Below are 26,404 nucleotides of genomic sequence, written 5' to 3' on the forward strand. Positions count from 1 at the left end.
TGAGGCTGCTGGGAGGGGCTGAGGTTGCTTGAATGGAGACAGAGCCACAAGGAGCATCATTCCCTGGTGCTGGGCCTTTCCTTGCAGCAGAGGTTTGGTTGGGTGAGCATCCAGCAAGGTGCGTGGCAGCACTGGGGTTACCCACTGGGATTAATGGGAGAGCCTAAAACAGCCCAGTGCCTTCTCCACAATGCTTAAATGTGTCTTCGTGTGCTTCCCAATCTGAGTGTAATAGCGCCAGCCTGGTGTGCTGCTGCCTTGCTGCTCTCACCCCTGCAGCCAGCCTTGTGCTTCTGGAAGGATTTTACTTCTGTGGCATTGGCATGGTGTGAGGCTGACATGTCTGCCTCCTGTTCTTGTCAAACCAGCTCAGATCATACAAGCAGAAGGACCAGGAGGGGATGGAGAGTGAAGCTTCCAAGTGGTAGGAGCCTCCGGTTGGCTCTGCCAGCTGCAAAACAGCTTCTCAGCCTGCAGATCTGCTAACCCTGGTGTTTAAATGGCAGTTGTGTCATTTGCACCTTTAAGCTTTTTTTTTATTATTATTTTAAATTAGGCTGTAAGTGGAAGAAGGGGCTATTGGATAAATGCTCCTAGGCAGGTGTGTGTTGTAGGCTGCACTCTGTGAAGAGAGCAGCTGAGCATGGGATCATTGCAGCCTGTTATTGGAGTGAGGGAATCACAGACTCCTTAGAGCTGGAAGGGACCTTTAAGGGTTATCTAGCCCAGCTCCCCTGCAGTGAGCAGGGACATCCACAGCTCGATCAGATTGCTCAGAGCAAATGGACCCCCTTCTGTTAGGCAGCAGGTAGGGGGTCACCCTGTGGTGACGTATCCCTGCAGTTACAGTTGCACTGATTACAACTCATGTCTCAGTGCTCAGGAACGCTAACAGTGAGAGCTCCAGGTCTGCTGGAGTGAGGCAAACTCCAAAAGCAACGTTTAAAAACATTCATTCTGGGTGACAGGGTAGTGGACTGTCACCTCTATTGGCTGGCCAAGTCTCAGATTCTGATAAATGAATGTTTATTCAGAAAAGACCCAAAACAAAACCAGACTAAATTTTCCTTTAAAGGACTCCATGTGGGATCTTTTTATAGCTCCGTGTTTGTTATTCTCTAGTAGAAGTCCCCAAAATGTGGCTTCTGATTACTGAACATGGACTTTGGTCATTTTCTTGCAAGCCTGAGGAGCTTTCTTCTTAATACAGCCCAAGTTTGTGTGTTTTGTTCCATGTGTTAATAGCCACGCAATTGAATTGCATTCTGTTTCCACAGTCCTGCTTACCAAGAATACCTCCTTAACTCATATGATTCTAAACGTCTGCTCCCAAGCACAGAATTGCTTATATATTGGATACATTGGTCAGGAAAGGGCGAGCAGCACGCTGCATGGTTTTGCTGGCTTTCTGGGCTATGCTCTTACAGGACTTCCTTTCCCAACCTCAGTGAACACGTTTATCACTTTGAAAAAGGGAAATTTCAACCAAGTGTGCAGCATACGTTGATGCTGCAAGCTCAGTTAACTAGATGGCAATCTGGAAACAAGGTGGTACCAACGTGTGTTTAACCACCTCATTGGGATCTGCGGGTGCCTTATCAAAGTAATTAATGGTGTTAGAATTTGATGTCTAGATTTATAGAGTCGATAGGCTCTATAAAAACCAGTTTGACTAAAACCACATAGAAATATGTGTTATATTTTTAATTGGGAAGTTGCAAAGCGATAGTGGGTATCTTCTCCGCTCCTGTGCCCTGCAGTTAGGAGGTAGTGGTTTAATTTATTGCACAGCCAACACCATTGCTTGTCTGGAATTGATTACTGAGTTTTGGAGACGAATGCTCAGCTGGCGAGAGGAAGAGAGCTGGTGATCTACAGTCAGTTGTTCCTCTGTGCTTTGTATGTATAGAGCAGAAGATGTCTACTGGAAAACTTGCATCCCATGGGCTTGTGTCACAGCCACCCAGTGCTGAGTCGGTCTTTGGAGCAGAGCTCCAAGGGGACCTGGCCCTACTGCACTGTGTACAGCTGCTATATATTTCTCTCTTGTGAATCATACCGGTTGCTTGGATTAAAAAGAGCATTGGGGGGATGACTCTCCCCAGTGCGATGCTCTCTGTGGAGGGTGACCGTGCTGCTGGCATGGCTGGAATGTCCTGTGGGGAACAGGGGAGGCAGGAGGGTAAAACAAATGGAGTGCAATCCATCCGGTGGCTATTAGCTAAACTGGAAAAATGAAAATAGACTGTATGAAGCAAGGCTGCACCTGGAATGCTGGAGTCTCTTTGAAGAGTTTCTGAGCATCCAGCTGTGGCCTCGAGAGTCTGAGGGCTCTGCATCTTTGGTGTTGTTTTGCTGCTGTATCTCCTCCTGTTCCCTTTCAGCTGGCTTATGCTCTCCTGCTTGTGCCAGACCAAGGGCAGTGCGTTTGGAGCTGTAGATGGGGAGAGATTTGGATCCATCCTTGCATCTGCTGTTGCTCTGTTGCACAGCTTTGAAGAGCTGTGGGGAGCCTTCCTCACTTCTCAAGAGAGTTGAGGCTTCAGGGAGCACAGCCTTTGCAGATGAAACCAAACAGTCAAATGCAAAGTCCTTCATTTTCCTCCAATTTGTGTTACTTAAGGCTGAAGAAAACTTTGAATGTCACAGTTCAGAGGAAGGGCCAAATCCTGCCTGGCAAGTGTCTGCCAGAGCTGGTGCAGATGGTGGAAAGCTGATGTGCAATCCCAGCAGTGAGCCCCGGCTTCAGGGCCAGTGCAGTGACTGCTGGGAGGTCTGTGACTTGATTCCTCACAGCTTTGCTTTGGAGGGCATCTCTGTTTTCTGGCTCTTTCACGTAGCAGTGGGAAATAGGAATCAAATGTATCCATATGTTTGACCTTCAGCATGACATAAAGCAAACAAGCTGATGTGCATGCTTTGTGATGGGAGCCTGCACCACAGCTAAGCAAAGCTCAGTGTGTTGTCCTTGGGGTCCCTGTGTCCTGCATGGCCGTGCACTTGTGCACAGCATCGTGCCCGGGTGACCTGTGTGACAGCAGGGCAGGACAAGCTGTTGTTGAGGAGGGTACATTGGAAGGGGTGGCTCAGAGCTAGGGGATGTGGTTGGTTTGTAATCAGGCAGGACCTGGGTGTGTGGGCTTTGGATGTTTGCTATGACAGTAGGGATGTTCCTGTCCTCACACTGCCTGTATCTACATTACACACTTCTTCCATGCGCTCTGCTTTGCTGCTTCTTTCTCTCTCCTCTGCTAAAATAGAGAAACCATGGTGGCATCTGGGATGTCCCACACCTATTGCTTCTCTGTACTGCTCCCAGTGCCATCTGAGCCAGCAGGGCCCTTCTCCCAGCTGTCCCTATCTGCAGAGCAGGGCTGACGTGGACTCCAAGGATGGAGCTGGGGCTGGGGTCCCTCCTGCTCCCATCTCTGGTGGCTGTGGCACAGCAGCCCTCACTCCCCTCGGCAGCCCTGCACTCCTGCTGCAGGGAAGGCTGATGGAGAATGGCCAAGCACAGCAGCTCGCCGCCAAGAACTTTCTTTGTTTCCAGCCACCTCCCTCTCTCTCTCTCTCTCTCTCTCTCTCTCTCTCTCTCTCTTTTTTTTTTCCTCTTTTCCTTTTACAATTTCCCACTCCCTTTTCTCTATTAAACCCTGCTTTGTTACGGTTCGTTCCCTCCATTGCTTTGGTTTCACAGCCTGTTTGAATCTCTCCTTGCAGCCAGGCTCTGGGCTCCCCATTGTTTCCCTATGTCTTGGGGTGTGGGAGAGGGTGGGTGGAATAAAGAGTCTGATGCTTTTTCCCCTCTGCTGGCGAAAGATGCTTGAAATCTGTGGAGTTTTCCACAGAGAGGTTTATTGTATGTAGTCTCTCTCTGGACTCAAGACCACACAGGCTCAAACCCATTTGAAAGGGCTATGCAGACAGCTCTGTCTGCTGGAGGCTGTTATGTCTGGCTGTGCCCTTGGAGCTCTGTGGACAGATGCTGATGCCTGCTATTGATGGGTGTGCAGAGCTGGGTGTCCTGAAGCCCCATGGAAGTGCCTTTTCCATCTGACAGCAGCATTGCTTTCCAGCCTGCTGCTGTTCACGTGTCTCCAGCTGGCATGGACATCAGAGAGCCTCAGAGCATGAGGGGGAGCTGGCATGGTGCTACCCCACAAAGCCATTTTTTGGGCCTTTCCATGTGCCCCCACAGCCAGGGCGTTCTTCAGGTCTCCTTGGAGAAGCTGTGGGAGGAGATAGGCTGCAGCCCTGGGCTTTCCTGCAGCTGTACTCTGCCTTTTCCATGAACTTAAGCAGTCCAGGCTGATTCCTGGTTGTGCTCTGTTCATGTCCTTAGTGTGTTTACACAGGGAGTCCAGAAATGATTATTCTAGGAGGTCACACAGCCTCGTGTTTCAAGAACAGGGAACTATTTTTATGTATTTGTTTTTTGTATCTGTTCTTAATCCCATTGCTTCAGCTCGAACCACCCGCTCTCTGTAGCCCTGCGTGGGACAGCGTGCCTCTTGGCAAGGCGTAAAACTGAGGTTCTGAGAAGCCTTCAAAGTTCTCAGGCACTTCTTGCTATGCAGATCACCAGAAACCACTGCGATCTTCAGCACTGAGGCTTCTTATGAGTCAGGGAGAGCACTGTTGTGCTGGCCCTGCTGGCTGCCCTTCCCTGAAGGGGCATCCCACCACAGCCTGCTCGACAGGGAGGATGGATCTCCCTCTCAGAGCCAGAGAAGCATTCGCCAGCTGCCAGCACGTTTCCCCTGCAGTTGCCAGAGCCCTTGCTGCCACGATGGCTGGCGGGAGGCTTTTGTTGACAGCTCTGTTACGGTTGGCCAGGTGCCATTTGCATTGCTTTTAGCAACCTGCCACTTCTGACAGTTCCCGTATGAAGGGTTTCAGTCCCACTTTCCACTGGCTCGGTCTCTCTCTGAATTGCATCTCAAGGAACACTGGAGCGGGGGGAGAGCTGTGCTGCACGCGAGGCTAAGGGAGAGGCAGTGCGGACCAAGCAGAACAGTCTGGGAGAGCTAAAGCATCATTTTTCTACCTTTATAGTTCCCCATTTAGGGTGCTCAGTTTCAAACACGACCAAGAAGAATCTGAGAAGCTCAGGGTCCTAATGGTAAACTCCTTGATCAGTCATTTTTCTATAGTTGACATACGGCCAACTAGTTGTAACATAGAGCTCTGCAGGAAGTCTAGAGAGCCAAAGCACCGCGGTGTCTGTCGGAGTTCAGCCTTCTACATCTGTTGGTTTCCATTCTCTGTAAAGGATTTGTTCCACTCCATCCCTCCAAGGGACGGGAGCAGATGGTGCGCTTTGTGTTAATATGAAGTGCTGCTCTTCTCCAGTGCTAAACAAGACCCACCTGCACCTCGGAGGCTGTCCCTGTAGATGCTGGTCTCCCTGCCACCCATGGGAAGCCCCGTGTGGGTATGGTGGGCTTGTTTCCTTACTTCAGTGGTGGATGTGGCTGTGATGGAGTTGCCCATGCAAACTCTTCTTCTGAAGCCTGAAGCTCAGGCTTGTGGGGATGGCCTCATGCTTAGGTTTTGCAGAGTAGGGTGGTGAGTGAGTGACACCCTTCATCTGCGCCATGTCGTAGCCGAACAAATACTGTGAACTGCATTTCAGCAATATCTGAAGCAGGGGCAGGAGTTCCAGCACTGCTCCTATTACCTGTGGCTTCAGTTCAGTGGGAGGTTTCAGTCCCAGTGATATCTGCAGCCCTGTGCTCTCAGCCATCCAGCCTGGTTCCATGTGATGTACATGGGTTGGAGCCGGGCAAGGGATGGGGGCTCTGAGGGTGGAGCACAGTGAGGTTTCCTTTCCTGTCAGATGGCAGCTGTTGGTTCCCAGGTTTCACCAAGTCAGCTAGATCCCCTGCACCATGCAGAAACCACCGCTGGCCCGGGCAGGCCTGTAAATATTTAGATAGTGTTGCCTGTTGGTTTTGGCCACAGCCCAACCCAAGTGATGGGGTTGCAGCTCCCTCCTGGGTCTGACTGCCCACCATCTGCTGGGCTCTCCCACCCCTCCATGGAGCCGGGCCTCCCTGCCAGCAAAGCGGAGCTGCAGAAAAACCATGAAATAACAATTTCCATGTGCCTTCAGCTGCACAGCTGGGCCTGGAAAAAGCCTGTCCTTGGGGCAGCCTCTGGGGGAGCAAGCTGTTCAGTGCCACACCTGTGACTGCAAGGACAAAATGGAGCATGGGGCTCAAAAGCTCTCATCCTTGTAAAAGGCTTTATGGGTTGATTGACTGCACCATCCATCCCTTTCAAATACTGCAGTTTCCTTGCTAAGTAAGGAACACCTGAGCTTTTTTCCTTTGATTTTATTTGGTCCTCAGAGCATCACAAATGAGAACTGTCAAAGATGAAGATCTGTAGCATCTTTAGCCAGCGGATGGGATGGGGCTGTTGGAGTTAAGGGCAAAGGATAGTCAGAAGAAGAGAGGAAGTCAGCTTTGCAAAGGCGGTATTTTTATGGATGTTGAGGATTTCCCTTTTCTGCAGGTTTCTTCATCTCTTCTGTGTCCCCAGAGACCTGTCAGCTGTTTAAGTGGGATGAGCAAGAAACTATTATCCGGACTCTAGGGAGATCTGCGTTCCAGCAAAATAGGAGTGAGCTCATCAGCTGGGAGAAGTGCCCCTTCTCTCCATTACAAGGGTGTAATAAAGCTTGGTGTGCCCTCAAATCTCAGGGCTTTATTACTCTTCTGAGCATTGAATTCATTTTAGCTTGAGCAAATCCACATCCTGATTAAAATCCTAGTCTAATAAACTGTTGACTCCAAATAAAGGCAGGATAGGAATAAACAATGAAGAAAAGTTGGCTCTTCCCCCTGCCCCAGTGGAAGGCATTCTCCAGGCGGGCAGCCTGTGGTGATATAACCCTGTGAAGTGCTGCAGACTGGTAAGGAACCTGGGGTATCAGCTGAGCTTCCAACCAATATTAGCTCATGTTGGCCTGCCGGCAAGTCCTGGAGTAAGGGTAAAGGCAGCTTGGATGATGCTTAGTGTGAAGTTAACACTTGGCTTGCTGATGGTACGATCCCCGAAATGTAAGCAGCAGGTGCAAGCCTTGAGTTCAGCCAGGAAGCATATTTGTGTCACTGAGGGGTGGTACCTGTGAAGATGCTCTCAGGGATTTCAAAGGCCACGTCGTCGAATGAAGGTCAGCCATGTTGCCTCACCTGTTAATGTCTAAGTGTATATGCTCAAACATGTGTTGGTCTGGTCCAGTGTACTTGCTAAGCCACTTTTGGTGGTATGTATATTGTCTGAGCCCCTCTTATTACGTATTATACATGCAGGTCTTCACAGTTGCTGCAAGTGCTTTATTGCTGGAGCCCTCTGTTGTCTTTGTGTTAGCATGCAGAAAGCGCTGGTCCTTCAGTTAATAAAAGGCATTTGTGGATGGAAGGAGAGGATTGTGATTAGCTGAATAGGGCCCAGGAGGTAAAGCTGGGAGAGTCTGAGTTTGCCTGTTGGAAGGTGATGGTTGCGATGCCAAGCCAGCTCCCCGCCAGATAGCAAAGGAGCAGCTGTGGCATTCGAGTAGGTTTGATTAGCTCAAACAGTTTAGTGTTGTGGTATCTGTGTAAATCTCCTGGTATTTGAGTTTGGCTATTGGGCTGGGATGCTGTTCACATGCCATTGGGAAAAATGCGTGTCTCTTTGGGATGCGTTTTGAAACTTAAGAGATTGTGTTTCACACACCGAAACGTCACCGTTCTACGAGCCTTCATTTTTGGCTGTGTTTTGGCTGAAGTTCCTGCTTGGTCTCTTTATCCAGGCTTCTAAATGGTTTATTCCTGCGTCAGTGAGTTGATATTGGAATTTCTTTGGAACTATGGGAGACATGAGAATAAAAAGAAGAAAAATGAACGTGCTGCTTACTCAATCTGTTATCAATTAGTGAAGGCTGAGGTTTGCAACACTTGAGAGTTATGCTGGCATCTCACCAAGGGTCATCTCTGGTTTCTGCTAATAAAAGGCAAGGACGTTAAATAAATAATTGCCCAACTCTGTTATTTGCTTGTTATCTTTCATGGAAGAATAGTACAAATGGGGTGTTTTCTTCCTTTTTTTTTTTCCCCCTCACTGATCACCAGTGATTGCGAGGATTACTTGTGTAGCATTTCACATAACAGGAGGGTAATTTGCACCCCAGCAGGCTTCAGAAAACAAAACCTCAAGGTGACAGCAAAGCTGTTTATGGAAAACCAGATGGAGTTTTGAACTGTGTAGGCTCAAGTTCTCCTCGCAAGTCTCATTCTGGTGTGCAGAATTTGTTGTGTACCTGTAGTTAGGGGTAGGGAGCTGTCTTAATTCCCGGCTTGGAATAAGCATCTTGCAGTCAGCTAAGTCATAGTAATGGAGCTTAGTAATTGAAGTTTGCTTATTTTCTAGTGTTGCTGAAACTATTTTAAGTGCTCCCATGCACTCCCTGGTTGATGCTCAGCCATTTTGCAGCCATTGGAGCGTCAGTGGGTTGTTTCATCACTGGTATCTGATTTCTTCCTTCGTTCCTTACAGGTGTACATTATCAAAGTCACCTGGTCCAATGGATCCACAGAAGTCATCTACCGACGGTACAGCAAGTTCTTCGACCTGCAGGTAAGCATTTCTCCAGTTTTTGTGCTTTGGATTTCAGAGGGTTGAAAGAAATGGTGAGTGGAGGAGCATGGTTTGTTTTGTGCTTAGAGGTAAGCATTCCTGGTGTAAACTACCAGAAAATGTTTAGATTTGAGGGAATTTAATCACAACTTTGGACATGGTGAGAACTATTGGTGATGGGTGGTTGGTTGGACCAGGTGATCCTGTGGATCTTTTTCAACCTTGCTGATTCTATGATACTATGGTTCTATCCTTGGGAAAGTGAGAACAAAGCAACCTCAAGAGCTGCACTCAGTGCCATTTGCAGTGCAATGCAAGGATTTTGCCTCAGTGTTAAAGTTCATCTCTCACTCCCTGAGCTGAAAGTGCATAAGGGGTCATAGGTGTGTTTGGGTTCCTCCAGCTGAAATCAATGCAAGTGGTGGTGGGTTGCTTGTTGTTTGTTTAGGGAGGTGTTGTTACAGTTCATCCCTAATTCCATTCCTGTGGAGCTCATTCTGTGCCTTTTCCAAGTGCTAGCACACCAAAATGGAGCTGCTGCTGAGAATCACTGGTTGCCAGCATTTTGGGGAGCAAGTAATTGGAAACTCCATTTAACTGGCACTCACTGGGTTCACTGCCAGACTGGGGTGCAGCAGGCAGCACTTCAGTAATTACCTCCTGGTGTGGAGCGGAGTGTGGAACTGGGAGGAAGATGGGGAAGGAATGGAAGGAAGAGGCTGGAAAGGCAATCTGAGACACACTGGGTTGCAAAAATCTGAGCCAGTGCTCTGGGTGAGCAAGAAAGAGTGTTCTCCACCCCCTCCTTGTACTGTGGAGATGAGCCAAGGGGTCTGCCTGAGCTTTATGAGCCAAAACATAAACTGAGCTGCTGGAACAGGCTATGTACAGATGCAAAAGGAAAATGCACCAAGTGATCTATGGACCTGCCAGAGAGCTCACTGGCACATCCCTCTTGCCTGTGTGTGGAACTGGGGAGGAAGCTGGGCACCCTTCATTTTCCTGCTTGCATGAAGCTGCGTATATCTCTGCGTTATTTCAGTGGTTGCTGTGCTTGCCTGGGAATGTGGATAGCTCTCTTTAAACTGCGGGGGTTTGGATGCGTCCTGACACAAATAGGCTGCTAAAATATCAGCACATGTGGGCCTGCCTAGCTATGCGAGCCCTGAGGAATGTGAATGGCTTGGTTCTGTTGGTCAGATGGCTTCAGGTCAGCTGGAAAGCCTTTTGTAGGCTTGGGTGTGCGGGTGGGTTTCTGTGAGATGACTGCTCCTATCCATGGTGACCTGCTCCTACCCAGCAAGGCTCTTGCAGAGCCATGAGCATGGTCATGGGGATGTCCGTAGTGAGAGCCCGGGTTGCCCTTCTGTGCCCATGCTATTGGTTCACACATTGTGCCGGGCCAAGGCAAGGTGGGCAGTGCTGTGGGCTACATTGGTGCAGGGAAGGGTTAAGCTATGAGCAGCTGCCGTGTAACCAAGGAAATATGAACATAAATAAACAGGGAACAGCTGTTGGGCAGTGGCCAGGGCTGGAAGGAAATGGAACTCAGCTCTTCCTTGTCCTCAGCATCTCATCTTCTTTGCCGGTGCCCGAAGGTTGGAGCCAAACTCAGGATGTCCTTTGCTGCAAGAGGGACAGAATTTGGGGGCTTGTGTCTGCCAAAGCAGCACCTGCCTCCAGCTGTGCTCTTTCCCAGTTGTTGCATGGTCTGCCCTGTTGCTTGTGGAGAAAGGCACACAGGGACGTCGTGTCTGTCCTTCCACCCTTCCTGCTTTTGCATCTTGGCTGGAGCTGTGTGTGCTCTATTGTCACCACAGGTTGCTTAGGGACGGAGCTCTGCTGTGAGCACAGGTCTGCAAAGCACCCTTGGGCAGCTCTAGGGGAAGAAATGCTTTATATATAGTGTGGTCCATTTGGGAAAGCTCAGGCCAAACCTTCCCCTTCCCTGCTGCCTCAGCATTTTCTTGCAAAAAAAAGAAAAGAGTAACCACTCCTTTCTGGCTTTGTTGAAAGAATGAATGAAATTGTGGTTTTTCCCTTCCTTCCCCCTTATCGCACATGCTTCCTGGTGTCCTTACTTTAAACTTGTGGTGCAGTACAGTGGAAATTGGATTGAAAGGAGAGAAGTGAAACAGATCCTCTTAGTGCAGTGGAAAAAAAGCTGCTCTAGGTAGGCTTGGTAGCAGTGACTGCTGCAGTTGCTGGAGGCCTTTATTGAATGACTGCTTTATGATTCTATGCCAGTTTTAGCTCTTTGGGCAGAAATGTTCCATGCTGGAAATTATTCCTGCTGCTGGTTATTAGATTAAAAAAGGAAAAACAGCAACGCAAAAAAAGTAATTGGCTAAAAGGGTTTGGTTGCTTCTGAAAACATAGAAAGAAGGGTTTTGCTGTGTCCAATCCTGACGATCTTGGTGCACTGTAGGAATAACTGGAGTCCCAGGTGATCCCCGCTTCAGGAATCTGGCTTTGTGGTTTTCAGGCTTCTCATACTCACAGCTTTGAGAAATCTGGGTAAATGCGTGTTTGGGTGGAGAGATTTGTTAATTTAATAGCTGCTTTCCCAGTGATCCTGGCTGCATTTTCCAGGCTCCAACCAGAAGCCAAACAAAGGCTTGTGTTGCCTTTTTTTTCCTAGCAGCAGCTCTGTCCGCATTGGGGTGAATGTTGGTGCACCCTCTCACAGACAAGTGAGCCTCCTGTCATGCAAGCAGGGATGGGGAGGAGATGTTTTTGGGTGTCAGAGTGAGAGCAGTGGGACCTGCAAGGGGGCTGGGTGCGATGCTGGTGTTTCAGAGCAGCCCCAGCACAGTTCCATGAGTGCTTGGGGATTTTCTCCTGGTATTCCCCTGGTGGGTCTCACTGCTGAATCATTTGTCACCTTCTATTGTGGCCAAACAATTGTTTTAGGAGTTGGGCCAACTCATCCACACTTACTACTGACAGCCTCGCTATCTGTCCTGCTCCAACTGCAACCAGAGGCACCGTTCTGTGTCCTTCTGCTTTGTGAGATGAGTGGAAGAGACCCCTGGTGTGTTTGGGCTAACAAACAGAAGTGTCCCCAGATGCTGAGCCCAGCACAACATGTCCCTTGTGGCACTTCTGAGCGTGGCCAGGTCTGTGATGATGGAAAGCCATGGAAGTTCTGCATTAGCAGTGCGTAAGGTTGTAGAATAAAATAAAGAAGGAGCAAATGCAGTAGTAAAATAAATAGGTTAATATCTCAACAATAAAGATCTTGCTGGCTAATTAGTGCGGTGAGTCACTCCATGGCCTTGGGCAGTGCCAGGCAGTGAAATTGGGAATGTTTAAACTGAGTAACACCTCCCTCCTCCTATTTACTATTAATTGCAGGAGGAAACCAGGGCACTCGGTTTGTGCTCCAGTGTTTTTCTGCTCTCCGTAGATCTCTGGGTTCCTACCCCATCTCCTCCTTGTTTTCTCCATAAATGTTTTGCATCACTCAGAAATGGATGTAACAGCAACGTTTTAGGGATGAAAACAAAATCAAAACAAGTAGCCCTACGTGAATTTATAACTCTGGAATTTGAAACCTCAGGTAACAGAGTGACCTGTAGTAAATTTGTAACTTCAGATACTAACCTCAGTTATGCATGGGTCTCTTGGCTGGAGGAGTGCTTCCCTTCGGACAGGATCAAGGCTCTTTTGTAATGTGTGATATGCCAGATGTGAGCTATTGGGAGCAGATGGATGCTGTTCCTAAGAAATATATCAATGAGACTGTTGCTTTCAAGAATGCCAGTTGTGTTCTGGATGCTAATTGAGCCTGGCAGGTACGTTGGAAACTTTGGCTGGCATGGAAACTGGTAATTGTAACTTTGAAAGGCTGTCTCTGGTAGACAGTGATCAAGTGTGAGGTTCTGTTGCGCCCCAGAGGTGCTCCCAGCAATGCCTGTGAGCAAGGAGCAGGCTGTGACTGTGGGACCCCAATGGGTCACATCAGATGCATTGCCCTGAAGGCATTCAGCAAACCTTTGGGAAGGATCCTCTTGAAACTGTTGTCTGAACTGACAGTATTGGTTAGAGAACAGACGTTGGCTTGCATTTTGTGTTTTTTTTTTGTGGAAACCCAAAGAAAGAAACACTTTTTCCACTATTGTAAATATGAGCTGATCAGTTGCAGTGGTAGTCATTTCAGGTCCTCATGTGACCAAGAGCCACCTTGTCTTGCTACACTCATGATCTGCCCTTATGCCCAAACTCAACCCTTCAGTGCCAGTCACGCTCTCACCAGCAGCTGCCTGTGCTGGCCCTGGGCAGGGCTCCATGGGACTGTCCCCTTCCAGCTGCAGCCACCCTGTGTCTCTTCAGCCCTGTTGCCTTTTATGTCTTGCACAACAGAATGGATGTTCCTGCAATTGAGAGAGGATCCAGTGCTTCAGGAAGCCAGGTACCAAACCTCCCCTTTGAGCAGGCTTTGCTATTCACACTGCAGCCTGCCATCTCACCACCAAGGCAGAAGCTTCTTTGGCAGGTTGCTGCAAGCCCTTACGTGTCAAACTGTGGTGCAGGGATAGCCTCCCTGGGTGCAGGTTACCCCTTGCAGTCAGAAACTTTTCCTCTAGCCCTGCACCCTAATGAAGGCTGAAGGAAGAAAGGGTGATGCCTTGTGGCTGCTTCTCTGCACAAAGGTTTGATTGTGAGCCAGGGGAAGGAGACGTGACACAGTGTGGAGTAAATGTGCTTGCTGCATGGTTCAGAGGCAGACAGAAAGAGAATGTTAAGCATACTTAAAAACGGTTCTGGCTCTCACTTGCTGTGTGCACATCAAGTGTGTTTCCCAGTCCTCTGGTCCGTCCATATGTTTAACAAATCCTTCAGGTTCTTAGCTGGAAACTTTCAGCCTTGACCCACCTGGAACTATGTCATCTTGGAGAGAGTCCTGCATCCCTCAGGCCAACAGCTTTGTGTGTGAGAGGGGGAAAAAAAAACACAGGCTGTTGAAGTGGTGCCTACTTCTATGAGAGAATTGGCAAAAGGCAGTGGTGTGTGCATGTCATCTCTATGGGAAAGGCAGATTAGCTGTTCTAGGGGGGTTTTCACCTGCCGTGCACGTGCAGCAAGGAGGCAAAGAAGGAGTGGGGGAAAAGTCAGAATTGTGTTGATTTAGACTGCTTTAAAACAAAATGTTACATGGAAATGTGCTCAGGAGATGCTGGTTGGCACAGAGGTGAATTGTTCTTGTCAGCCTGTTGGCCTGAACAAAAGAAAATAAACTAAGTAAAATCAGGTAAGCCTGGTGCATTGCTTCCAGCACTGCGAGATGCACCAGTGTGGGATGCAGACTCCACACTAGCCTTCCTCTGCTTGTGCTCCTCCTGCCGGGCAGGGTGCGTTATCTTCCTTCTCCAGATGGAGGAAACAGAGCAGTTTGTCCCCACCAGCACCATGCTCCTCCAGGTGTAGCACAGCCTGCTCTCTGCTCTGTACTTTGTGCCTGCTCCAGGCTGGCAGTGCTGTTTCTGACCATCTCTTTGATGGAAAGGCCCTAAAGCAGTGCAGGCACTTTGCGGCTGGAAGATGGATGTCTTTTTGTGTCCAGGGATTGTAAACAGGGCTCTTTCGATAACTATTTCATAACACGGATCTTATTTCAACACTTTGGGAATTTCTGTTCTCTGGGGTTTGCAGAGTTCAGTGGAATTCAGTGCTGTGTGTGCAGCGACTGCACGCAGCCACAAAAATAAACCAGCAGGATCTCTCCCTCAGACAGCTGCTTTGTGAAAGGCAGGCACTTGCGTGACCAAAGATGAGAAAAAAACCCACAACTTCCTATGGTGAGATTCCTGCTGCAAAGCACCAGCAAGGCCCTCTCTTTTGTTCCTCTGCCGTCCAGACTTTGCCAGGAGCCACGGACTTGAGCACCACACGCAGGAGTAAAGAAAAGGTGGACTGCTGTAATCTGACTCGAAAAGAAGAAACAATTTCCATTAAGAAAAGACGGTCGCTTGCCTTTGTAGAAGAAGCAGCCTGGATTTTTCCAGCAGCGCATCAAAGATCTTACTCATTCTCTCTCCTCTCTCCCTCCACAAAGAACACGTACAGCCCCATGCACTTCAGCCTAGTTAAAAGTTGGCTCCCTTCATCCTTTTCTCTCCAAACGTCTCCCATTTATAGCTTTCCAGCATTTGGTAGCGGGTAGCCAGCACATTCCCTGTGTATGTTAGCGCCAAGGCAGGTCAGTTGAGTTATAATTGGCTCTTGCTGGCACTCTGACTAGCTGCTAAATTCTTTACCTGGCAGCTGATCAGGGCTTTGAGCTGCTGAGAGCTGTGCCTGATGCTGGGATGCTGCAGCCCGTCCTCCCTGGGCTCTTCTCACCTCCTGATCTCATCACTCCCAGCTGTGCTGAGTTCATCTTCTCAGCTTTACCCCTTCAAGCTGCCAGAGTGGCCACATGGTCCACCTTCATTCAGCGTTCTTGGCACCTGCCTGTGGAAACAAGACAGGGAAAGGATGGCACTCAGCTACATCTTGCCCCATGGGTGTGCTGTCACCCGTGCAGGGAGGAGGCCCCAAGGTGGGGTGGTTAAAGCTCTCCAGGATGACTTGGAGACCAAGCTAAGTTCTCTTGATGGCAATCCAATGTGTTTTTATTTGGTGCTGCTTTCAGTAATGTGGTGTTTAAAGGTTTTCCTGTAGCACAAGAAGATGGGCTACACCCTTCTTTCTGCCTGCCTGGAGGGCTGAGCTCGTGTCCTTCAGCTTTCCGTAGGGTAGACCTTGCAATTGGCATCATGCAAAAGCAGCCCTGGGTCTGAAGCATATTGTTTGATAAGAAAGCACTACTGGTGCTGCTGGGGAGGGAGGAGATTGGTGCCAAGAGTCAGTCTTTGCCTGCTGAATTCTTAGTGAGATGGCTGGGAGCCATACGCATTGCTGAATGTGTGTGATACAGCGAAGGGCAAGTAGCAGTTTGGAAGTCCGACTGTGAACCAAGGTGTGGGTCTCTGCAGTGATCCTTGCAGGGTCCTGATGGAGCCTGGGGATAAGTGAGGATTTTAACTACCTGCTCTCCCTTTCCATGCTGTGATCCGTCCTAGAAATGTTGCTCTTCTCCTTTTACTTCCTTTGCACACCTTTTAACTTCGCCTCTGACTTCTCATCCCCATCTCTGGGACCCAGCATGGACATTTCCTGTGTGTGTGGCACTCTGGAGGACAGCAGCAAAGAATAAGGCAGGTCTGTGCCAACCAAGCTGCTCTATTGGGTGGGGGAGGATGTGTGTGTGGGATCTGCCCTTCCTCTGGCTCATGCCTTCCTTCTGCTATGTTGAGATATCTTGAGGCCTTTACAATGGTGTTGAGTCACTCAACAGTGAATTACAAATGATATTTATGGCTGTCTTTACCTGGAAGCATGGGAATCAGAACCTAGAGGTTAGGTTTGGTAGCTGTAATAAAGGGTGCTGGATTTCTTGTTTTAATACTTCTTTTGGTAAGAAGTTTAAAGTTTGGGCATGAAATAGCTATCATTCAGATGTCCCTTGCTTTTCCAGTGTTGGTACCATCATAAATTAGCCAGGTGAGGTGTGTTCTGATGCACGCAAGAATTCTTTGTGCTCGTATTTCCTTTGCAAGCTAGGCTGGCTAATCACTGGCCATCAGCCAGCACCCAACCCTCTGGAAGCTGAAGGTATTTTGTCATAACACGCTTTGTGAAATGCCCCTCAAAGAGCAGATGTAGGACAAAGGCGATGCTCTCTAAGGCTGATGGATCTCAGTGTGCAGTGCTGCATCACTTGAAGGTGGAGGACCTTCCCACTTGCAGAGATGCCTACATCCCTGCAGGCTTTGAGCAGCTCTGAGGGCCAGGAATAAGGAAGAGGATGGAGAAGGTGAGACCCCTCCTTGTGCTCTGCTGCAGGCAGAAGTTCACTTGGTTCAGCTGTGTTGTGCAACTACAGCTTGTCTCAGGCACTGGCATCTGGGGGGGGGTTTGGCCAAGGCTCTCAGCCTCACAGAATGCAGCTATCATTTATCTGTGAGTGTTTCTAGGGTTGAAAAAATGAAGGAAATATCCCTTTATAGGAAGCTTAATTTGTGGGTCTGCCTTCTGCTCTCAGAAGCTGTGTGTTGGGCATCCCCCTTCTCCCGGCTCCAACTACTGGTGCTGGTGGTGGAGACACAAAATCTTGGAGTTCTCAACCCATCTCATCAAGTAGAAATCTGCAGTCCCACGTTTCTCCATGGCTTGCACGCGTGATGAAAGTGACTGATGAAACAGCCATGGAAAAAGCCTTTGTGCCAGGCTACACAGTGTGCCAAGTGAGCTGGGCAGCAAAACCATCTTGTTTCCTTGTCCTGGGTTGGGAGGAAAGTTGGTGTTAAAATTTTAGCAAAGAAAGAAACTCCGTTCAGTACACGTAAAACATTTTCTTGTTTTTAATTTAAAATTAGGTAATAGCTGCTATTAACTGTTGCTATTAACTGTTAATTTAAAAAATAACCTTATTATTGATGAGTCACAATGTAAAATTCCTTTCATTTTTTCTGGCTAGATTCTGCCACTTAAATTGCACTGTTAACTGAAATGGATACCTGTCAGCATTTTCCAGCTCCCCACCTCCAGGAGCAGAGGTCCCATCCTGAGGAGCTCTGAAGCCTCTGCCTTGGGTTGGGATCTTCCCACCTGCCAGCAGTGCCTTCTCTGAGCCCCCAAACCATGATGGTTCTTACAGCCGGTGGGTTTGGGCAGAGGCTTTCCAGTTTTTCAGAGTCTCTGGTGAGGCTTTTCTTAGAGAAGAGCTCTGACATTCCCCAGATTTGGGTACTGTTGGGATCTGTGCTCCTTTAGGGGTTTAGTTGTGCTGACAGTTCTTGGCATCGCTTCCTCTTCCCCTATTCCTGCTGGGTCCTAGTAGAGCTGATGCAGTTCCAGCCATGTGGTTTGTGTGAGCTGTGTGTGTCTGTGAAATCTGCACTCTCATGAGCACAAAGCATTGGAGCTTCTGCCTGCCTCAAGCTTTGTGCTGGCAGGTCCCAGTGCCCTGGAGAGGAACGAGCATCCCAGGTCAGAGGTGCTCTCCATGTCCCATGCAGAGGCAGTGCTCTGTGTGCTCCTAGAGGCTTCCCAATCCCCCACTCCCTGTAAAGTGCATTAGCTCCTCGGTGAGCTGTGAGGCTGCTCTCCCCCACCAGCTATCATTTAACAGCAGTGCTCTGGTTTTGCAATAAGCAGAGCTTCTTGGCGAGCTCCGGCCCTCTGGCAAGGGCTGTCTGGACTCCGAAGCCCCGAAGCACGTGTGTGTGTGCTGGCTGCTGAGGCTTCCTGCCGAGCTCGGGTTTTGGGCACCGCTGAACTTGGCACCTTTAAATTCCCTTTTCTGTAAACAGAGCAGTACAAGGCAGCCTGTGGTGCTTCTAGCCACCCAGCCCGGCGCCCTGTGCTCCCCAGGAGAGATGCTGTTGGTGGAAAGAGGGGGTGGAAAGCAGCAGGGTCATGCAAAGAAGACGTATGTGGTTAATATGGAAACTTTGGGTTTTGGCAGCTAGGCTTAAAGGGTTTGTCTTATCTCATTTTTCTGTCCCATCTGTGTAATAGTGGCCCTGGCTCCCATGGAGCTGCTGGTGACAGGCATCTCTGTGAGCCCGATGAGGATGAAATCTTCCCTTGCATGGACAGAAAACAACTCCTTACAGGCGTTCTGCTGATTGTGCTTGCTCAGCTGGAAAATGGGGTATGTGTTTAGGGAAGAAGCAGCAGGGAAAATAGCTGGTTAGGAAGAAGTCTTATGCAACAGAAAGGTCATGAGGCTTCTGTTTCTGACCAGCAGTGCTCTCCCAACTGGTCGGACTGCAGCTTTGGCAGCTCCGCCTGTAGCGCAAATGCCACCTCCTTTGCCTCATCACGTTTGGGCCTGCCACAAATTTAAAGCTGCCTTAAATTCAAGAAAGGAATGCGTGGCAGTTTGCTTTACCTTGTGTGCTGGAGCGGGGAGGATTTTTGAGAAGGGAGAGGTTGAATAGAAATTGCATTGTGAGTTCTGTAGGGGAGAAGATAGTGAGCAGCCACCCAGAGGTTTGGGCAGGCATGTGGTTGGAATGAGGTGGCATGCACACTGGGCAGCCCTTGGTGGCTGGGAGCTGGAATGCTTTGCTGGAGGCTGCCTCTCAATGCAGAGCATGGTATTCAGTGTGAATTGCCTACAGCCTTTGGGCTCAGCCCCCTCATCTCAGCTGCTCATCACATGCGTTGGTTGGAGTCGTTTGAGTTGGAAGGAACCTTTAAAAGTCATCTAGTCCAATTCCTCTGCAACAAGCAGGATATTTTTCCACCATTGTTTACATTTCTCCAGCAGAAACTCAGCCTCGTGGCCTCATGGTTTTCCCAGCAGATCTACTTTGGGATGCTAGACGGATGTTGAGTGAACATGAACAGGCTCTGCAGCCTTCCTTATGGCCACTGCATCCCGAACAGCTCAAGTTGTGGTGTTTGCTCAGTGGGCTTTGGGCTGATGCAGGTGGCACAGCTCTGTCCTGCTCCCACGCCAGGCTCCAGCCAGGACTGACACATTGTGGGTATGCTGGAGGGAAGTTCCCAGGGACGGGATCTGGAAGAGGAAGTGGTGCAGACCAGCATCACTCCCGGGTATTGCTGCTCAGTTCCCAAGCATGTCTACTGGCAGGAGTCATTTCCCATGGCTGGGTTGCACTGGTGAATGATGGATGCTTATTGATTGCTTGGTGGTGTTAATGTTCTGCTCTCTGTGTGCATGTGGAGTGTGGAGCTTTTGGTGCTCTTTGATATGGCCTGGGACCTGCTGACCCGACATAATGCCAGCTAGAGCCTGTGCTGCAATTATCAGAAATTGTGGGAAATGTTTTTAGTAAAGTACTGTAAAGAGAATTACGGCTTCCAGGATGTACCACCTCCAAATCAGATGTAAAAAGCTATAAATATTAATCACCCGCTAAGCAGCCAGAGAGAGGCCAGCAGCTCAGTGAGGAGGCTGTGTTAATGGAGCTCAGTGCTGTGGGATTGCTGGGGGCAGAGGCACCTTGCTCTTCTCCAAATGGGAGGTGTCTCTTCTCCCCTCTTCTCCCCTCTTTTCACAGTTTTTAAAGCCTTGTAATCTCTCTCAAGTTTATTCTTGGCAGCTCAGAAAACAAGCACTGAGTGCTTCTCTGGAACTGTTTGGGCCATCATGATGTGGGTGATGATTCTGGATCCTTTCGTTTTGGGGTGTCTCACCTGGTGCCTCACTAAAGGCAGGCTATGGGAAGGTGAACATCTAGCTGGTTCCTTACTGAGTGCCTCAGAGCAGCCCCCTGGAGTTACTTGTTGCTTGTGAAGACACAGCTTCTAATGACCTCAGACATAGTTCTCAGTACCCTTGGAAATGTGCTTGGATTAGCACATTAGAAGTTACTGCAGGGAGCAGGGCCTGACCTGACTGAAGCATGTATATCTGAAGACCAGGGTATTCCTCATGCTCCCTTCTTGTCTTGGTCTCTGCCCCATCTGCTGCAGTCATCACGTGGTGTTGTTATGGGGATATTGGTGACAAGCTCCCATCCTCATCACAACTGCACTGATAATCTCTTAGTCTTAGAGCTCTGGGGTTTTAAGTTTCAAGACTGGGTGACAAAATACAAAGCTCATTACACTGAGGTTAAATAATAACTTTAAGGGGCTAGATGCTTAGGGCCAAGCTTTCGTTTGCTGGAGATGCCCAGTGACACTGCAGTGACCTGTCTGTTGAGCGTGATTGCATTGGGCAAGCACTGGTGAAGTTCTACTTAGAGAATCAGTGCGTGCTTTGACTGAAGGCATCTCCAGTCCTAGGCACAGAACCTTTCTGCCTGGCTCCGCTTGGAGACCTCACATTGCACTCAGTTCCCTGAACCACAGGGAGGACGAGAGCAGGAGGGCTGGGGTGTGCTGGGGCAGGACGTGTCTGGGGGTGCTTCCTGCCTGCACCCACTTCCCTTTCTATGCGAGCGAGTTATTCCCAGCCACTGACATCTCCCTCTGTCTAATGTTTCCTGTGATTTCATAGGAAATTTCTCTTGCAGAGGCAGCTGCTGCCAATTTGTGTAGCCCTTTTCTCTGACCTCAGTTAATTCTTTTTTGTCGTTGCTGAGCCATGCTTAAAGTTTTCCATCAGGTTTTCACAATCTGGCCTCTATGATGCCATTTCCTAGTACTGAGGAGGTCAGGATTGCCCTGCCCAGTAATGCATAAGAAGCATTTCAATCTATCCTTGCACTAGAAGGGAAGGAACTGGCCATCATCAGGACACTGCTTAGTTGTGCTGCCCATCAGCTGCAGTTTCTCCTTGAACATCCTTCAGCTCACACCGCGTGGTCACACTGAGCTGAGTGTTCTGGGACCGGTGTCTATAGAAGGTCAAAGCGGTGGTGCAGCACCAGCAGAGAGCTGGGTTCTCTGGGCTCACCCTCCTCATCTCAGCATCACCAGCACTTGGGATCCAAGCTTGCTCCCTGTTAGTCCTTCTGTCTTCTGGGCTGCTGCTTCCATGTCCTCTTTCTTCCCAGGCAGTCTGTGGAGATGAAGGGAAGGTGTCTCTCACTGCATGACAAAGTGACCAAACACCAGCAGCCCCTGAGCTTCCAGATGTTCTCTTTTGCACGTCATGTTTGGCAGATGATTGGGACACATCCTTGGGGGTCGGAAGAGGGAGATGAGGAGGTATGAAGGATGGCCACCATGGGGACAATGGGTCACACAGCACAGCCAGTCTCCTGCTGCCTCCCTTTCTCTCAAGGAATGGGGCTGAGGGGAATTTGTGGGGTGAGAGCACATTTGGCTCAGGCCCATCTTTTCACCAGCTGCCTCCTCTCATCGGGAGGCGGTTGCTCTCACAAAGAGGCTCCTGTGACTGCTGCCCCTGCCCAGCCGGATGGTGAAGACTTTTGTTGGACTTTTTTTCTTTCTTTCTTTCTTTTTCTTCAAACTATTTCCTTGGGACGTTGTCAAAAGCTGACTGCTCTGCTCTGGCTCATGGCTGTGTCTGGTGTAGCATGGATTAGGTCAGCTCTTCCTTGTGGGACCAAAGTGGAGGAATGTGGTTTAACTCTGAACCTCCATCTTGCAGCCAAAGCAAATCCTTCCGATAAGAGAAGGGGGAATTTCCCTCTCCCCACAACCACAGCTTGCACATTGTGTCCTGGTCTTATGCAAGAGTGGAAGAGTTTGCTCGCCTTGCCTGAGTATTTCATCACCACCATCCCGTGCTGTTATATCATGCTGTTTGGTGACACGCAGCGTCCCCTTCAAGAGCTGGCAAAGATTTGCTTTCTCTTCTGCAGTCCTGGTGTGAGCCACACAAGATGCAATCCCCAGGAACAGAAAACCCAAGCTTGGAGCTGGCACAGCAACTCAAAAACAGCAAATCCCACACCCCCACCCACACTGCTGCAAGAGTCATTTCATGCCCTTCTGCCGCACTGTTATCAGGGAATGCATTCCACCTTGACAGACATTTTTCTTTCCACCAGACAGTGCCTTACCAGCTACCAGTGCTTTGTCTTGTTTGCAGACTCCTCTGGATCTGTCTGGAACTGGGAAGCACCATCACAGCCCCGTTCCTCCAGCAACCATCCATCCCTCTGGCATTGCGCTGTCTGCAACAGCAGCTCCAACTTGGTCAAAGCCCATCCTGAATGTTCTGCTTCCTGGGAGTACTGCAGAGTGTGTACGTTGTCCCTCCCCTCGGATCACCAGCAGCCTGCAGCTCCGATAAATGATTCAATTAGGATGTTATCTTACAGGTTTCCTGTTAATGAAGAAGCTGCCTGGCAGCGTGCTGGCTGTTGCTGCAAGCAGCTGGGGAAGGGTTCCTTGCTGTCCCTGGGTACCCACTTTACTGCCTACCCTGTTAATGGGCCACTCAGCCACAGGCAGGCGTGGGAATGTGGAGCCCCAGGAATGTGGCTGCACAGGCAGTTCTGAGTTAATAGGGAAACCAGCAAACTGATAAGATAAGGCAAATTGGTGTGGGGCAATAAATGCAGAACCACTGCTCTGTGCCCTGATGTGCTGTCAGAAGGAGCCCGGAGGTGCTCTGCTGGGATACCCATGCTGTGGTGCTGGCACAGGCAGCTGGCATGGGCAGCAGTGTGAGCACCATCCAGCCCAACCATCACTGCTAGTGAACCATTGGGAAGTGCCATGCGAGAGTTCAACTTTGTGCCTAACAAAAACAAACCAAAGTGCTCTGGGCTGCACCCACTGTAATTTTTGCTTTTTTTGTGAAGATTTTGTCTCCAGTACTTTTAAATAGTCTCAGAGGGGGAGAAACAATAAGGTTATTGTTTTTGTCCTTCATTTTCTTTTCCGATGTGGCTGACTGCGTTGCTGGAAGTGAGACTGTTTCATGGCCCTGCTCTGTCTTGCTCCACGTGGGTAGTGGTGTTCCTAAGGGCTCTGCAGCTGCGTGCTGCTGCTCTGCCCCATTTCTTTCTCTCTCCTGGATCTTGGCTGGCTGGAAGACTTTTCCCTTCTGGGAATGTGATGTGATCGCTGTTATTTGGAGCTTGGATGGAAACCCTGCCTGCTGACATGATTTGTGGGAGTCTCCCCATGCTGACTGCCTGTGTTCCAAATTCCATGTCTGCTTGGAGTGTGTTTCCCTGCTGGGGCTGAGGAGGAAGGTTTTCTGCAGAGAGCTGCCCGGCCCTCCTGCTGCGTACCTTACTTTCTGTAGCTCATCTACTGGTGTGTCTGTGCATTTCACCCCAGCACCTGTGGGGCTGCTGTGCTTTTACCCATCTTCTGTCCTGTTTCCAGGTCTCCTGGGCAAGAGTGGTGGAACAGTGTGTGCTGTAGTCCCTGTCCTGCAAAATCAGCTGAGACAGGATGAGCCAGAAATGGCCCAGGGAGCCTTGAAACACAGAGACCTGCAGCTGGGCTCCTCCAGGACTCCAGCATCACTTCAGCACTGAAGCCAGCTTTTTTTCCATGGCTGTTACAGCTCCTTGTTGCAGCTTTGTGTGCTGCTACAGTGGAAGGACTCTCAGCTCGTGACCAAGAGGCTGGATTTCTGCAGATGTGTGCTGTTGTATCACTAATGCAAGCTGCCTGCCGTGGTTGGAGGAGGCTCTAGGGCTGTTTTCTTTGGAGTGGGTTTCAAGCTGTTCCTCAGCCACAGGCTGATGTCTAGCAAAACTGATGAACCAGCATGTGCTGCTGCCTTCCATGGAGCTGTGTGATGTGGCAGCAAGGCTGGGTGGGATGGGATGAGGGACACCGACCTCTCTGCCATGCTCCTTCCTCATCATCCTCTTCCTCCTTTGCTGCAGGATCTTGCAGCATCTTTTCCTTCCTTCTTGCAAGGGCAGAGCAAGCAGACTGTGCAGAGCATCGGAGGAGCCCCAGGCTTTGGGCAGCCACCATGAGAGGCACTTCAGTCAATAAGCAGCAGGAAATGGGGAACTTCTGGGCTGGAGTTCTGGCGTTGTTTGGTGGGATCACGTGGCTGGGAGCAGCTCTGGCCAAAGTCACTGTCCAGGCACGTGTGCATGGGGAAGCTGTGGCCTGCACGTCCGTGCCTTGGAGGCTCCTGGTGCTCAGATCCTCAGCTTGCACTCAGAAATGAGAGGAGGGGAACGCTTCCAGTGACTCAGGGATTGCACTGCTAACAGCAATCAGATGTCAACGTTGGTGATTTGTTTTGTTTTGCTCATCCTGCGCCAGTCACAAGTTCTGAGGGGCTGTTCCAAACAGGAAGAGCAGGGTTAGGGCGGTCAGACCCCGTGGTGGCACAGTGCTGGGGCTCACAGGGTGACGGGGCTGTTGGGACATCCTTTGCTTTGGTGGGTGGAAGAATGGGAGGTGACTGCATGCCCGAGGAGCTGCAAACTCACTAAAATTTATAGTGGAAAGAAGCTGTAGGCACAGCGTAGTGTCTGGTTTGGGGATGGTTTGTTTTCATTTTGAAGAGAATATTTGAGAGCATTTTTTTGGTTTTCCTGTTATGTTTGGGGACTTTTGTTTTAATCACAGTGTAGGAAAAATACCTCCTTCCTTCTGCCCCCTCTTCACTAAACCTCAAGAATTTTATCCTGGTGCATTTGAGATCCAAGAAATAAAATATTCAGTTTTTGCATGTGCCAGAGCTGAGGTGCTGTACGGACAAAAGGGGCTCAGCTGCACAATACTTTATACAAGCTCGTGACTCACAGTGGAAGAACCAACAGCCATTAGCTCGGAGCAGACATCCCCTATAAGTGTGAAAAAGTAGGTGCTGAAGATCAAGATCCAGGAAAACCAGGGAGCCAGGCAGGAGGACCTGCCCCCAGGGTGCTGGGACCCCACTGCCTGATCCTTTGTGGGCATGGGGAAGGATTTCCCAATGCTTTGTGCCCAAGCAGCAGGTACGAGGGAGCGTAGCTTGTCTGTCTGTCTGCTCAATGCTGTCCTCCCTCCAGGGCTGTCCATAGATGTCTCTCATGGGGCTGCCATGGGATGGATGATTGTCTCCCTGGTTGTTTTGTTTTCCTCTTTGCTTTAAATATTAATTGTGCCAAAGGAGAATAAGTGTATTGGCTTCATAGATACTTAGGGCAGTTCCTGGGCAGATCGTCTAGATATTTATGTGGAGTGCCATAGATAGAACAGGAGAGGATAAAACCAGCTTTGGATACTCTGGGGATCAGGGTGCACTTCAGGTGATGGGAGACAGTGCTCAGATCCGTGCCCCAGATAAAGCAAGGGAGAACTTTCATCTCCATCCCATTCCTTCCAAAGTAGAGTGTAGTGGAACTGCAGGATGGATGGATCAACATAGAATCATGAAGATTGGGAAAGACATCTAAGGCAATCTAATCAAACCACCAGACCATCCCCTCCATGCCCACTCAGCCACGTCCTTCAGTGCCATGTCTTCTCATTTCTTGAGCACTTCCAGGAACAGTGATTCAACCACCTCCCTGGGCAGCCCATTCCAATGCATTACCGCTCTTTCTGAGAAGAAATTTTTCCTTACATCCAATCTGTTAAGTGCAAAGTCCAATCCAAATGGTGTTTTCCATCAAGGCCGAGCAAAGGAAGTGCTGCAGATGTAGATCCTGCTGGGTGTTAAGCTCCATGGCAACTGCAGAGGTGTTGTGTACATGCCCTTGAAGCACCAGTGCAAATACCAAATGGACACCAGCAAGAGTGGGAGTTGTCTGTGACCTCCTTCTGCCAGCTGAGCTTACTGAGTGCATTCTCTGTGCAGTTGCATTCGATCGAGACATTATTTGTTCGGTGCTGAGATTCTTTTAAACCAACGTCTGAAAATTGTGTAGCACAAAACGTTCTCCAAAGTGCTTCTGGCACTTTGGGTTGTGCATCACTGTACCCTGCCTGATTGCGTTTTGTACAGTGTCTCAAGGCACTGTTGGTTTGGAGAACAGTCTCTTAGCCTCCTCATGGGGAGCAAGGCTTTGCATTGTGTGCGGGTTGCTGACTTTAATCACCTTCCTTGCATATGTTTTTCTAGATGCAAATGCTGGACAAGTTTCCGATGGAAGGAGGGCAGAAGGACCCCAAGCAAAGGATCATCCCCTTCCTGCCAGGTAGGAGAGTACGCTCCTGCAAAAATCATGCTGGGTTTGGCACGGCTGTGAGCTTTCTCAGTACTGTGCCCACTATAACATCTGTGTTTGTTATCACGGTTCGCAGTGGGTGTTAAACCCTTTCCCTCTCTCTCCAGCAAGCATTATTGGGTGACATCAGCCTCTTGCACAGCTTCTGCTTGGAGCAGCCCTGCAGCAGATTGCAGGAGGGGCATAACACGGGACTGAGT

General features: G+C 49.5%; 1 protein-coding gene across 4 annotated transcripts in view; it reads left to right on the top strand.

Annotated features, from left to right (window-relative positions):
* The window catches only part of SH3PXD2B (SH3 and PX domains 2B), a 63,736-nt gene that overhangs the window by 2,755 nt on the left and 34,577 nt on the right, over positions 1 to 26,404 (top strand). For all 4 annotated transcript variants that reach the window (XM_072348524.1, XM_072348526.1, XM_072348525.1 and 1 more), the window contains exons 2-3: positions 8,545 to 8,625; positions 26,099 to 26,174. In XM_072348524.1, the coding sequence (XP_072204625.1) occupies positions 8,545 to 8,625; positions 26,099 to 26,174 (157 nt within the window). The remainder of the gene's footprint in view (positions 1 to 8,544; positions 8,626 to 26,098; positions 26,175 to 26,404) is intronic.

The sequence above is a fragment of the Excalfactoria chinensis genome, chromosome 13 (assembly GCF_039878825.1).
Source record: "Excalfactoria chinensis isolate bCotChi1 chromosome 13, bCotChi1.hap2, whole genome shotgun sequence".
NCBI lineage: Eukaryota > Metazoa > Chordata > Aves > Galliformes > Phasianidae > Excalfactoria > Excalfactoria chinensis.